Source organism: Bos mutus, chromosome 26, assembly GCF_027580195.1.
Source record: "Bos mutus isolate GX-2022 chromosome 26, NWIPB_WYAK_1.1, whole genome shotgun sequence".
NCBI lineage: Eukaryota > Metazoa > Chordata > Mammalia > Artiodactyla > Bovidae > Bos > Bos mutus.
The window spans coordinates 36,927,327-36,942,135 of record NC_091642.1 but is presented as its reverse complement, the minus strand read 5'-3'; the positions used below and the strand labels follow the sequence as shown (position 1 = coordinate 36,942,135).

The 14,809-nt window shown below is 50.2% G+C and overlaps 2 protein-coding genes across 2 annotated transcripts in view; both read left to right on the top strand.

The window, feature by feature from the left end:
* Positions 1-4,676, top strand: part of EXOC6 (exocyst complex component 6) — a 176,851-nt gene extending 172,175 nt beyond the window's left edge. The window contains 2 exon segments of the mRNA XM_005890631.3: positions 2,322-2,434; positions 3,421-4,676. Of these exon segments, the coding sequence (XP_005890693.2) occupies positions 2,322-2,434; positions 3,421-3,553 (246 nt within the window). The 3' untranslated portion in view covers positions 3,554-4,676.
* Positions 4,677-6,368: 1,692 nt separating this feature from the next.
* CYP26C1 (cytochrome P450 family 26 subfamily C member 1) lies at positions 6,369-14,321 on the top strand. Its single transcript, XM_070363608.1, has 6 exons — positions 6,369-6,572; positions 7,089-7,313; positions 7,801-8,076; positions 9,441-9,599; positions 11,443-11,772; positions 13,944-14,321. Exons 1-6 carry the CDS (start codon positions 6,369-6,371, stop codon positions 14,319-14,321), a joined length of 1,572 nt encoding a protein of 523 aa, XP_070219709.1.
* The last annotated feature ends 488 nt before the right edge of the window (positions 14,322-14,809 follow it).

Below are 14,809 nucleotides of genomic sequence, written 5' to 3'. Positions count from 1 at the left end.
AGATGGGCAATTAGGTTAAATTTTGTGGTTTCTGTAATTTCTAAAGAAATTTATAGAGATAAGAACTTTGCATATGAGTATCCGACCTTGTGAGAAAAGAGCATATCTAGGAAAGTCTGTTTTTGTGCTGTAGAAGAACCACTTCTGTACTCACAGTTGGAGTTGGTGTAGGTTTTAAATTCATTAAATGGGCTCCTCCTTTCTCACCTGGGGGTAGATCAGCTCTTATTTTAAGGCCTTTTCCTCTTCCAAATCCCAAAGGTCATGTTGCTGCTGCTTTTCGGAAAGAAAGGGAATTTGCAGCCAGTACATTAAGTGGTTACTTTCTGCTGACTGTGCGCATGCCCACACACACTTGAGCAAACACAAATGCATACCTGAAAGAGGACTCCTTCAAAATGAGGCTTTTAACAACTGTGTGAGGGGAATTCATTATTGGAATTTATTGGGGGAAAATAAAGTATGTATGTAAATCTTATGAAAATAAAGACAATCACAGTTACCCATAATCCCACCATACAAATTACAGCTATTCTTAACATTTTCTCAAATTTTATTCCAGTCTCTTTTGATGGGTTTTTATGTGATTTTATTAGTAATGTTTATCATAAGCTTCTTCCCAAGTTATTTCAAATTCTGTGTAAGCATTGATTTGAATAACCACTCTATACATAGATATACCTCACTGTTTAACCCTTCTGTTAACATTGAGATTTAACCTGTTTTCAGTGTTTTTTTTTTCCTTCTTCAATTTTTGATAACACAAGTAACATTTTTGAGATTAATATATTTGTTGATAAAATTTCATCTACCTTTATTATTGTTCACTGAAGTTAGATTCCTAGAAGTAGGATTAGAGTCAAAGGGAATGGCCATTTTTTTCCTAAGGTTCTTACATAATGCAAAATCACAGTCTAGAGAAGTTATATTAATTTATATTTTCATTGCAGAGTGTAGAAAGTAACTATTCCTCCTTGTGAAAGAAGGGGAAATGTTGCTTTAGCAAGAGTAAACTTGGAGTACTTGGAGTACTTCCCTTTTCTTTTTCAATGTATTCTTTTAACATTATCTCAGTGCAGTTTCTGTACCAGTGTCTTAACCCTTGGTATGGCCTAGAATGTTGTCTGAAAGAAAAAATAGCCTGGCTTTTCATATTAGTAGCAAACATTTTCATTATAGAATTTTCTTCTTTGTACAAGAAAGTCTCTAATTAGTAGAGAGGGGAAGAGTCAAACAAATCCATTGTCTTTCCTAAGGAAGAGCTAGTGTCTTGTAACTTTTCTCTGGTTTTTAACCACCCCAGAAGTTTTCTCTCTCTCAGAGTCAGTGGATTGGCTCATGTATTCTATGAGTAAATACAAATACTTCATTTGAAAGCAAAACCACTACACCCCGTACTTGTAAAGTGAGCTAAAACAAAAAGAAAGAATAATATAAAAACTGAAGGAAGGTAGTAAGTAAAGCATTTAGCTTTCTGAAACAGTTTAGATGGGGATAGGAAGTTGGTCTTAAATGGCTTAAAGGGGATTAAGGTTTTAAAGTTGGATAAGGAGTTTGGTGCTTTGGTTTAGGCATGGCATTGCTTTTAAAAGATTACTTCTAAATTTGACAACAATTCTAACTGGAGATTATAAAGCAAATAGTCAATTTTAAAACACTATGGAAAACAAGAGGGTTTCCTTTTTGTTGTTGTTTGTTTATACAAAATGATTGCCTAGAGTTAACAAGCTGAGTCCTGAAGACCTCATTTCATAACACTACTGAGGATCTATCACCAGGGAGAATCCAGCAGAGGTTGTTTAATGCACTTCATTGAGATTATCTGAGCTTTTTGGTTTAAATTACTTTGGGAAAGTCTAGGTGTAAACGACTTCTTTGAAAGGTAAACATACTTAACCTCTTAAAAAAAAAAAAAAGGTTCAATTTAAATTCTTTAAAATTCTTCAGTTAGTGGCAACCTTTACTAATTAAATCTGAGTATGAACCAAATAATGTGTAAAGATTAAACCTCTATACATTAGAACAAGTGTTAATGTATTTATATAAAAGTGTTTTCATTATTTTACAATTATTTGGAAATGCAATGAAGTACTTTATTAGAAAGGCAACCCCTCACAATTTTAGTTATTTCAAAAGTGAAAAGACACTATACACTACATTGGTTATAAAATGTAGTTAATGAAGTTTTAAAAATAAGATTGGTTATTCTGTTCCATTTGAGAAGCAGATGGATCAAATGGATCAAGAGTAGCATATACTTTATGTATTAGCTGTGGATAAATAGTCAAAAATTGCTTTAACATTTTTCCCGTCTTCCTCAGCTCCTCGACCTGTTTATGGTTTGGGATTGGTCTACTTATCTAGCTGATTATGGTCAGCCAGCGTCTAAGTACCTTCGGGTGAATCCAAACACAGCCCTTACTCTTTTGGAGAAGTGAGTATATTCTGAAAGCTTCACATATCATTTTAGCAGCTGGTAATTCAGTGATAATTGAAGAACTAGAGATTTTTAATCAAAAGAAAAATGTCTACATGGAGCTTAAAAGTTCAGTTCATTTTAATGACCAAAATATAAGCCGCCTTCTTTCTGGCCTTCAGCGTTGGTATAGATTTTTACGAGATTTCTGTTTGTGTTGATATGAACTAAACATTTTTCCTATTGTGTCCTCAATATCTGGCTTAATTAGCTTTAGAAAGGGACTGGAATCAGTTTGCCATCAGTGCTATCTAAAGCCTACCATGATGGGCTTGGATTCCTTACAGGTAGAGAAGTATGCCTTTTGAAAAAATAATATTATGAAATCTGAAGTAACAGAACACTTACTGGTGCATCTTGTCCAGAAAACAAGTGTTGTGTTTCTTTTCCTTCTCATGCAGCATGTTTTCTTTTCTCTGTATCATATTTCAGATATCACTATTAAAAATTTCAATTTTTTGAATTGAATGTCTTATTTTCCCACATTTCAAAATATCTGTGGTGTATTTGATTTGAGAAGGACACAGGAACGGTTTTAAATAAATTGTTTTACAGTGCAAAACAAATTACTGCTTTAAATTTTCTGTTGTTTTTCCTTTCACCTTGTCTTGCTATGAGCATGATTTTCAGAGTCTGAGAGGGTGTGTATTTTAGCATACTTTATGGAATGATATTAGAAAATAGTATCATGTAAGAAAACATGCTTTTAGATTTATACACTAATGCAAAAACACCATTTCATGTAGAATGCAAAATAAAGCTGCCAGTATTTTCTGCGGTTGCTATCTCTGTAACTCTATTAGTAATACCTATTTTCTTTGAAGTATATTTTTCAAGCATAGATTTAGTGTGAGATAACACAGAGCATGCCAAGATATCTTAGTTGTTACAGTATAACTTTTAAATTCCTTCTATTAAGCTTCTTCATTCACATATATTCCTAGGATGAAGGATACTAGCAAAAAGAACAATATATTTGCTCAATTCAGGAAGAATGATCGAGACAAACAGAAGTTGATAGAGACAGTTGTGAAACAGCTGAGAAGTTTGGTGAATGGTATGTCCCAACACACATAGCCTTCACATCGCTTGTACTCAGTGACACCAAGTCTGTGACTCAACATTGATCTCTAACGGGCACTGGTCATGATACAGAAAATTGTTTGCAGAATTAAAAAATACAATAGGGAAAAGACACTGATGAGAGCTTAGAAACAAGAATTATAAATATCATTTGTATGGATTTTTAAATAATTGAATACTATTTTATATATGGAAAATGTGACATTAATTTTTTTCACTTCTAGGGAAAAAAGGCAAAACTGTAATATATAAATCAGGTCAAAAATTGTACATGAAACTGTGTAAATACATTAGAAGAACTTATGCCTCTATAGGTGTTTTTTCTATTTAGACTTCAATGATTGTTCTGGTTGTTTTTTTTTTTCTTCCCAGTATCTGGTTTTGGAATGCAATCATGTATGACATTTCCCTGACATTTTCTGACTTGTAGCTTGAATTTTCACCTCACTAGTATTTAAGTAGACTAAATTGTCTAATTCTGCTGATTCTGAGGGAGGAAATAGACAAATATTTAAAGGAACCTGAAATCGAACTTTATTTACCCAATAAGAATGTGAATTACTTGTTCTACTTGGGTGGTTTAATTTAATCTGAATATGAAGAAAAGGTATTTGGATTTTCTGAAGATGCAATGTTGTTTCTGTTCAGCAGGGTTAATATTTCTAACTATATTGTTTGTAGCTGACCCCATTTATTTGGTTTGGTTTGGTTCAAGTTAGGAGGACAGAAGCTAAGTGGGGCTAACCACTTCAGGTGCCACTTGTGCTAGGAGAGACATACTCCTGCACATACAAGTTACCACAGGGGTCGGGTTACTTTCTTCAAGGCGCAGACCTCAGTGCTGGATCCTTATTGCAGAAACAAGCCAAACCAAAATGAACTCTGGAAAACCTAAAACGAATGTACATTTTACTCTGTGTAAATTACTGTGGTCCAAATGGTAATATCAATCTGATCCTTACTTTGTCTTCATTGTATTTATGCTGAATAATCCTTTTGCATTTTCAGAATTTATGCCTGTAAGAAACTTATATTTGACTCTGTAAAATAAGTGTAAAGAATTATATGTGCATTTCTTGATTTTGTGATTAAATATTAAAAAGGTTGAGCAGGTTGCTGAAAATTCATTGCTGTTGCATCTGTTTAGAGTTTCCTGATTTGAAACAACTGCTTTCTTCAGAAAGGCTGTTATTTAGTTACTGGAATGGGAGTATCGCCAAAACGAAGAAAAGTATTTATTCTCTTGACCGTCTCTAATCCTAAAGTATTTAACGTTTTAAAAAATATTATATGGAAAGCATGGTTACTTCTAGGTACAATACAATACATTCTGGAAGTTACTAGAGACGGCGAGCTGCTAGTTCTCTCTGAGGACTGGAAAGCGGTGGCCCTCGAGTGCCTTACCCAGCCCTCCAGGGCACTTGGGACGTCTCCCCGGCTTGGGCTGAGGCGTCCCAGATTCAGAGAGACGCCGCCTTTTCACTGTTTTGAGCAGACCACTGTGGGTTCGCAGCGGCGATGGTCTTGAGGAGTTTACTTTTCTCAGGCAAACAAGCACCCGGCAATCCCCACCACCACCCCGCCCCCGCAACACGCACACCTCTTGGGTTGAGCCGTAGTGATTAGGACGCCCGAGTCCTGGGCATTTAGGGCCCCACAAAAAGCCCGAAAAGCAACTATGTAGCCTAATGGGATGGAAGGATACAAAGGGGGAGGGATCGGTGAATTTGGTCCTCGAGACCCGAAAGGCGCCCAGGGGTATCTGCTCCTCGTGGGGTTAGGGGGAGTCTCCGTGAAGCTTTGGAGCAGTGACACTACCCCCTTTTGAAGGATTCTGGAAGTGGTGGACCGGAGACCTGGAGGGGAGGGGATGTCGAAGAATCGCAACCCAGGCCATCCTTTGTAGGCGCTTGCGATGCCAAAGCAGGCATCGAAGACCACAATTTCCCTGAAATAAAAGCAGAGCAAAGTGGAGAACCCCTATCCCTTTTAACCTTGTAGTGTCGTGGGAACCTTGGGAACCGGCACCTGGAAGTTAGAGAGAGCCCCCGTTAGCTCCCTGCGCTAGGTCAGTCCACTCGCCGAGCTCCTGCTTGGAGTCGGGAAGTTCTTGGCGCGAAACCGCAGGCCCCGCCCGAGGATCTGCGTCGGGCACGGCACCGGCTGAGCGGTAGCGCAGCAGCTACTGCCACTCCCCACACCAGCCCCCCGGAGAGCTCGCCGCTGCCCACCGCCTCCAATCATTACCCTGCGTGGAGCGCCTTAAATATGCAGAGGCGCGTCACGTCGTGTGGATCGGGAGCAATCCGCAGGGAGCAATCCAGTATCTATATAAATGTTGCCGGGGTAGGCCGAGAAGGGTTAAAAGGCTGGAGAAGAGAGAGGTGGGCGGGGGTCTACACAACCCGGGTGAGCGCAGCCCTCGTTGGCAAGCCGGTGAGTTGCTCCTCTCTTTGCCCTCCCTCGCTGCTTCTGTCGAAGGAGTGCTGACCCAGGGCGGTGGGAGGTGCTCGGCGCGAGCGGTCCTGAGGCAGCCCTCACCCCCGCAAGGAGGTGGCATTTTGGCCCGGGAGCCATCCGACTCAGGAAAAAGTCCTGAGCTCGCGGGTCTCTATGAAGGCACTTTCCCTAAGGGCGCGTGGTCACTGAGATCCTCCGCTGCCCCTCTGCTTGTAGAGCGAAGCCCCTGGTAAATCTCAGTTTTGGTCCCCAGGCCCCCGGGCCCTTTCCGGACAGAACAGGTGAGCACTGCGCCCCGCAGCTCCGGCGCTTCCTGCGCTTAGAGCGGCCCGTCCCCCGCAGGCTCGCCATGTTACCCTGGGGGCTGAGCTGCCTGTCCGCGCTGGGGGCGGTGGGCACCGCGCTCCTGGGCGCGGGCCTGCTACTCAGCCTGGCGCAGCACCTCTGGACTCTCCGCTGGACGCTGAGTCGGGACCGAGCCTCTGCCCTGCCCCTGCCCAAAGGCTCCATGGGCTGGCCCTTCTTCGGGGAAACGCTGCACTGGTTAGTTCAGGTGAGCACTCGGTCGTTTCCGCACCTTGTTCTTCTCTGTCCCCCACTGCCTCTCAAGGTTCCCAGGGCTCGTAGCCATTCTCCTTCTGTCGCCCAGGGCTACAGGGAGCATATACAGCCCTCCCCTCTACCCAGCTTCTCCCTCGAAGGGACCGTGTGTCACTGGCGTTCTCTCCAGCACAACCTAAGACCCGATGCCACGCAGGGATGAACAGAGGGGTTCTAGGGCCCTATGTCCTGCCACCATTGAATCGGGAGTCAGGGGCACGTCTCAGCCATGGGCTATTTGGCACTCAGGTCCCCATTCTAAGCCTCTGTTTCCCCATCTCACCAATGGGAAGGGGAGCATGTACATCCCCGTAGGGTAGTCAGTCGCGAGGCACCTTTGAGACCGTTTTGTAAAGAATAAGATGCCAGCCTGGAGCAGGAGGTTTTTATCAAGAGGCAGTTGGGATCCCTGGGCTAGTTTCGCAGCCGAGACCCAGTGGCCCCATCCCTCTTCGCTCCTGGCTCGCAGGGCTCGCGCTTCCACAGCTCTCGCAGGGAGCGCTACGGGACGGTGTTCAAGACGCACCTGCTGGGCAGGCCAGTGATCCGCGTGAGCGGCGCGGAGAACGTGCGCACAGTCCTGCTGGGTGAGCACCGCCTTGTGCGTAGCCAGTGGCCGCAGAGTGCGCACATCCTTCTGGGCTCGCACACTCTGCTCGGCGCGGTTGGAGAGTCGCACCGGCAGCGGCGGAAGGTGAGCCCAAAACAGAAGCGGCCGTCGGGACGTCGGACCCGCGGCTTCTGAGCGGCTGCCGTGGGCCAGGCCGGGGCGAGGTGTTAGGCATACACTGTGAACCTGACCAGGGCCCCTGACAAGTGGGTGGCATTGGGTTGGTAGTCCCTTACCTTCTCCGGGTTTGGCTTATAAGGCCAGGACTGGGACTTAAAGATCCTTGCATCTTCTATCTTATGCGACTCTGATGCCAGAACCGACGGAAATTCAAACTCAGTGTTAGGGACGACTTCCTGGAGTAGGTGGCCCCTGGAGCCTGGATGGAGAGGAGGCACTGTGTACATCAGACAAGAACTAGAGGGAATGGCGAGAGCAAAACCCAACACATTTGGGTCCGGGTCGCTTAGAAGAGGAAGAAGGGGCCGAAATTGGCCTCTTGGCTCCGCTGGAGTCGTGGAGCAGAGGAAACCGGACGGCTGGCAGGGCTGACCCTGTGCGTTCCCCTCAGATCCTGGCTCGAGCGTTCAGCCGTGCGGCACTGGAGTGCTACGTGCCTCGCCTGCAGAGGGCGCTGCGGCGGGAGGTGCGCTCCTGGTGCGCGGCCCGCGGGCCGGTCGCAGTCTATGAGGCCGCTAAAGCGCTCACCTTCCGCATGGCCGCGCGCATCCTGCTGGGGCTACGGCTAGACGAGGCGCAGTGCTCTGAGCTGGCCCGGACCTTCGAGCAGTTCGTGGAGAACCTCTTCTCCCTGCCCCTCGATGTGCCTTTCAGCGGCCTGCGCAAGGTACTGCCGCCCCGCCCGCCCCAGACCTTCCCTTTGAGGCTCCCTTGGTGCGCCATAGGCATCACCTCTGCTGGGAGATGGAGGCTCTGCCTAGTGTGGGGAGGCGGCATGGTGGCGGTGGGCCTTGGGGCTGGTCTCTGTCCTGACTCGCTGTGTGAGCCGGGGCGGGCCACACACCCTCTCTGGACCACGCCTGGCGGGACGAGCTCCAGCCCCAGCAGCCGCGGGCTTCCCGACGTTGGGTCTCGGTGGCGGGAGCCCAGCCAGTCGCCCCGGCCCCTCCCCAGAGCGGCGCCTCCAGGCCCGGCCTGCAGCGCCTCTTTGGAAGCCCCGTGGCTGGGCAACGGATGGGAGCACAAGGGCCGCAGACACGCCCCCGGCCCAGGCCGGCGCCAGCCGGGGTTGGAGAGGGGTGGGTGTCGGCTCAGCGCCCGCGGCCCCAGGCCCGCTAGTTTCCGGATTAGAGAACCATGGCCTCTTCAAACTTCAGAGCAATGGGCCGGACTTAGAGAGCAACTGATCTGGGGCTTCTTACTGTGCCAGTGTCCTGGTTTTCATTCACCCAATTAAAAATAATAGTTATGTGTAAAGGGACCTGATATATGGACCGATTGCCTCGGGTACGTTTTTCTGATTTAATCCTCCTCAAAATATTATTCTCATTTAATTGATGAAGAAACTGAAGCTCCAAGAGGTTAAATGACTTGCCCAAGATCACACAGCTAGTAGGGGCAGAGGCAAGATTTGACACCTCCCCACCCCATCTCCGTCTCCCCCGATAAGAAGCCGATGTGCTCAAAATGCTTCCCCTGGCAGATGCTTTCTCACTGTGCTTGCTCCCTGAACTCTGGGGGACCACCCCAGCCCTCCTGGCTATCCCTTTTTACAAAGGCTAATGTTTAGAACTTCCAGTAGTGTTCTTTAAGCCAGAGCTTTCCTGAGTACATCAAGGTGTCCCTTCCTCTCTGCACCGGTGCCAACCGCCCCTGCAGGCAGGAGAAGGGCGGTGGGCTAACTCCCAGGCTGGGTAATCTGCCAAGCACAGACACTTGAAGCTGCGTGACCCTGGACAATTGCTTGACCTCTCTGAGCCTCAGCATCCTCCCCTTAGGAGGACAGTAAACTGTTTGCCTTGCTCCAAAGAGGGGCTTGTGATCATCAAGAGAGAATGGTGTATGAGGGTAAAGGACAAATTCCTGAGCCTTTATATTGAGTCCCTTCTACAATGTGGAGCTGAGCTGGGAATCTGTTAACGCTAGCTTTCAGCAGAGCCAGACCAGCACTGGGAAGATGTGGGGGGTAGGTGTCCAGGGCTAGCCCCCTCTGCCTTCCTACCCCGACTCCCTTGTCTCCCCACACATCAGGGCATTCGGGCCCGGGACCAGCTGCATCGGCACCTGGAGGAGGCCATTGCACAGAAGCTTCTTGAAGACAAGACTGCTGTGGAGCCAGGCGATGCCCTCGATGGGATCATCCACAGCACTAGGGAACTGGGCCATGAGCTCTCAGTGCAGGAACTGAAGGTATGTGGCCGGATTTCTCCTCCCCTCTTTTGCATGTATAGCAGGTCTCTACACACAGGCTGAATCCCTGGAACAACAGAGCAACATCCTGTTTGGCCCCACTTGGAGCCACAGACACTCCTCAGGGTGAGGGAAAGAGGAGACCTGGGTCCAGTCCTGGCTCAGCCGCACCCCCTACCTCTGTGGCTTTGGGCCAAGCGAAGGCATGAATCCTAGGTCCTCCCTTACAGCCTCTGGCAGCAAACAGCTCTCCTCTTCCCCACTTCCCTGTCACTTCATGCTTTCGCCTCTGCAGTCTGCCTGCCTATGACGCTTTGTTCACCCCTTTTCTCTACAAATCCTAAGGGTTCAGGGTCAAATTCCACAATTCCTTCAAGTGTCCCCTTTCCTCCCCAAATCTACGCATCCATGAGCCAGCTCGGCACCTGGTACCTCGGGTACTGGTCTGTTTTGCCACTGAGCATCTACTGGAGAATTAGAAACTGCCACCCCCTCCCCCATGTATGCATAGAACACATGCAGTGGAAGTAAGGAGGGGAGCTTTGGAATGACCCCTGGGCCCACCTGCTCGAGAACCCAAAAAGGAATGTAGCGGCTGGGGGAGGGGGGGGGCAGCGGGCAGGGGAGTTAGAAATGGAAACACTTCATCCCTTCCATCAGCAGCTTTCATCCTTTCTCTGACACTCATTTTCCCACTAGCGAGCCACTGAGCCTGAGTGTCTTCTCTGAAAATGGGACGAACAATCTCTTTCCTAACTTCTGGGTGGTTGTGAAGTCTGGAAGAGTCAAGGGGTTAGAAGTAGATGAGCAGGGCGCTGGTGAGTCGTGGGGGACCCGGCAGATAGGAATAGTTCTAGGCTGGGAAGGGGAGTGGTATGGAAAGACATGGACACTCCCTCTGCCTTGGCAGAGCTGGGGAGGGCATGACAACACTGTCCAGGTTCTCAGGAAGGGACCCACTAGCCAGAAATCTTCAGTTCTGGCTGGTCAGGAAGGACCTTGGAGCCCCAGGGTCTCCGTCCCAGCTCCCCATCTTCTCCAGAACAGCCAGTTAGCCTTGGATCAGCTCATTCATTCCACAAGCAGATTCTACCTATTCAGTGCCAGACTCTATACAATGAGCAAACATAGCCTCTGCTGGAGAGGAGGGCACCGCATTCACCCTGTGATCACATCCATCAGGGTGTAAACACACACCTGCTGCTGCCAGGAAGGAAGACACCATACCAGGAGTTGGGAGGAGGGCACAGGCAGGCAGTGAGGACTGGGGCCTGGATAATGAAGCCTCCAGACAGTGCAGATGGGGAAGCAGTGCAGTCACTCACTGGGACCACCACTAAGTGGGAAGAGGACCACGATGCTCACTTTGGTGCCAGGCTGCTGCTTCTGCTGCTGCAGGTGCCTTGGTTAATTCCGCAGCAGTCCCGGTCAGGAGGGCCAGCTGCATTGTTGGCAACACTGCATGGTTAAGAGTGCTGGACTCCTGGCCCCGACTACTGGGCTTGGTGACTGAAGGGACCTTGGGCACCTCTCAGAACCTCAGTAAAACGGGCAGAAACTGTGCCACACACACTGCGGGTGAGAATCCAATGACTTAATTCACTTAAAGCACTAAGAACACTACACCAAAAAAGTTCTGGCATTATCTATGGGAACCTCCCAAGGCTATCTGTGGTTTCCCCAGGTGGCGGACTTGGGATTCAGTCCACTCCCAGACCCTCCCAGGTAGCCGTGCCTCCGAGCACTCTGCGATCTGGCCTGTGCGCAATGGCAAATGTGGGGGCCCCTGCACCACAGCCTGAGAACCGGCTAATGGAGACAGCGCCCCTGGGCTGTCTTGCAGGAATCAGCTGTGGAGCTCCTCTTCGCCGCCTTCTCCACCACGGCCAGTGCCAGCACGTCCCTCGTCCTGCTACTCCTGCAGCACCCCGCAGCCATCGCCAAGATCCAGCAGGAGCTGGCGGCACAGGGGCTGGGGCGCGCGTGCGGCTGCGCGCCGGCGGCCTCGGGGGGCGGCGCTGGGCCCCCGCCCGACTGCGGTTGCGAGCCCGACCTCAGCCTGGCGGCGCTGGGCCACCTACGCTACGTCGGCTGCGTGGTCAAGGAGGTGCTGCGCCTCCTGCCGCCGGTGTCCGGGGGCTATCGGACAGCCCTGCGCACCTTCGAGCTCGACGTAAGTGCGCCGCTCGCCCGCCCCGCCTTGCAGCCGGCCGCTGGGAGGTGGGGTAGGGGTTAGGACGGCGCTGTCTCCTTTTCCCTTTTCCCGGCCTCCTGGAAAATGGGCTGAATCCGATCACGTTTCCCGGAACCACGGTTGAGGACGCAAAGCAAGGTTAGGGCCCCCGGGCTATGTGCTAAATTGCTTCAGTCGTGTCCGACTCTTTGCGATCCCATGGACTGTAGCCCTCCAGACTGCTCTGTTCACGGAATTCTCCAGGCAAGAATAGTGGAATGGGTTCCATTTCCTCCTCCAGGGGATCTTCCCAACCCAGGGATGGAACCCACGTCTCGCGTCTCCTGCATTGGCAGGTGGGTTCTTTACCACTAGCGCCACCTGCGAAGATTTTGACTGCTGTCTGGGTAGTCAACTCAGTTAGAGGCCAGTTTTAGAATAAAATCGTCCTTTTCTCTGCCCAGCACTCCCCTTTCAGCCAGTGAGCCTGGGTAGTGCACAAAGAGCCGCCCACTCTGTCCTGTGCTCCATTTCTCTGGCTCTCTCACAAGATAAAGGGACCAATCATTGCTACCTGTCCAGGGTTCTGGCTGAGGCCAGGTTCCAGGAAAACGGGATTATTAAAATATGGGTAGTGATCTGGTTGGCTTGAGCGGGGCAAGAAAGTTAAGGTTTAGGCCCGGCTCCGTCTCTGTATGACCTTGGCTAATTCCCTTCTCACTCTGGGCCTCAGTTTGCTCTCTGGAGGGAAGCTGCCTTGGTCCCTTCCAACTTTAACTCGGGGAAGGGGAACGCTAACGCTGCCAAACTGAGGGTGTTTGCCGCTGCACCTCCCCACCCCCAGCCCGATCCCTGGGCAGCTCCAGGCAGAGTGGGCACCTTCTCCCCTTCGCCTTAAACAGCCAGTATCCCCATTGCATGCCAGAGTTTGAGAGGATGAGATGACTGGATGGCATCACGGACTCAAAGGACATGAATTTGAGCAAACTCCTAGAGTTGGTGAAGGACAGGGAAGTCTAGCATGCTGCAGTCCACAGTGTGGCAAAGAGTCAGACACGACTTAGCAACTGAACAAGAGAAAGAGATTCTGCCCTTGAGGCGCTGTTGTGGAGAGAAAGAGGGGCAGAGCCAGCAACTTCATCACAAACTGGTGTGAAGAAGAGAGTGACCTCTAGCTGAATGATACCAAAACATTTTGGGAACTGGCATTTGAACTGGAGCAGTGAAAGGTTCAGATGGGGACCACATGTCACCAAGACGGCGTGGTCCAAAGGTAGGTGGGTTAGTGAGGTGTTTAGTAGTGTCTGGGATGCTGAATTTTGGAGTTCAGACACCACTGAGCAGGCCTGGGGTGCAAGACGTAGGGAAACCAAGGTAGAAGAGCACTGGACCGCCGGAGTGAATAGGGGTGGGGTCTCAGCCAGATGGGAAAACTGAGACCTAGAGAGGAGAGGGCACGCCTTGATGATTTCAAGATTTTCTATTTGCCTGTTGAGAGCAAGGCTCTCCTGAAGCCTGTTCGAGCAAGGAAGCCGGATAGTCGGGGCTGGAAGACCTCTCAAAAGTGGAATAGTTGAAAAAGAGGTGAGCTGAGGGAACATGAAAGCCTTCATCATTTTAAGCTTCCTTCCAACAATTTAATCCTCACATGCACCTTCTCAGAGTGTGGCTACTGGATCTGAAGGTTATGTACAGCTCATGGCTAGTGAGTACAGAGAGGCAGTTTTCAGTTGAGTGTAAAGAGCTGAAAAATTGAGATGACCGTAAAGGAGCTGTCGTTTGCTTTGCTCTGACGCAGGCAGCTGGTACATGCAGGACTCGAATTTAGGTCTCCTAATGTGAGAAGAAAACAGAGAAAACAGTGAACAGTAACAGAGTACACTCACTGACCACTAATACATATGTCAGACCCGTTATTTGAGTCCTCACAACAAAGCGGGCATTTTTGGTCTCACTTGATCACTTAAGAAACTGAGACTCAGAGATGATGTAGCCAACGTCACACAGCTCACCAGAGAAGGAGCTGAAACAGACGGGAATGCAAAGCAGTATCCTAGTTTCCGGTTAAGACGCACGTCCCTGCCCGTTTGGAAGCCTGTTTGATGAAGGATCGGTTAGGGCTGGGTTTCCGGGTGCCTGGTGGTCAGGCGGGTCTCCTCACCTCCCCGCAGGGCTACCAGATCCCCAAGGGGTGGAACGTGATGTACAGCATCCGAGACACGCACGAGACGGCCGCAGTGTACCGCAGCCCGCCGGAGGGCTTCGACCCAGAGCGCTTCGGCACTGCGGGCGACGATGCACTGGGCGCCGCCGGCCGCTTTCATTATATCCCGTTCGGCGGTGGTGCGCGCAGCTGTCTTGGCCAGGAGCTGGCGCAGACCGTGCTCCAGCTGCTCGCGGTGGAGCTGGTGCGCACGGCGCGCTGGGAACTGGCCACGCCTGCCTTCCCCGCCATGCAGACCGTGCCCATCGTGCACCCGGTGGACGGGCTGCAGCTCTTTTTCCACCCTCTTGCGTCTCCGGCGGCGCAGGATGGGCAACGCCTCTGACTTGCTGCGCTGTGGAACCTGGCTTGGCCAGCGGCTGCGGCGCGCTTGCGGCGCCGCCCATCTGCCGTTCTCCAATGCCGGGTCCGGCGCGCTCTCATTCATCAGAAGGTTACTGAACGCAGCTCTGTGTCCGACTCTGAGGGAGGAGACTCATGAACCACCGCCACCGCACTTGGTGAAGCGTCCTGGCTGGTGGGATGGTGCCTCCAGCACTTCGCGCCCTTAGGGAGGAAAGGTGGTGGCCCAAGTCTCTTATGCCTTTCCCAGGATTTCAAAGCAGGGATGGTGGAAAAATTTCCCCTAGGATTCAAGCTGGGGAGGAGGCATGGGTCGTGGGGAGGTGGGGTGGGGTGGGCCGTCGAATGAGGGAGGGCCCGCAACTGTAGCGAGGAAGCGGGGACGCCAGGAGGGCATATCTGGCCTGGCTTTGGGCCATAGGAAGACACTGAGAAGGCGCCCAACGGAAGGCCCTCAGGCAGCTGGCCTCC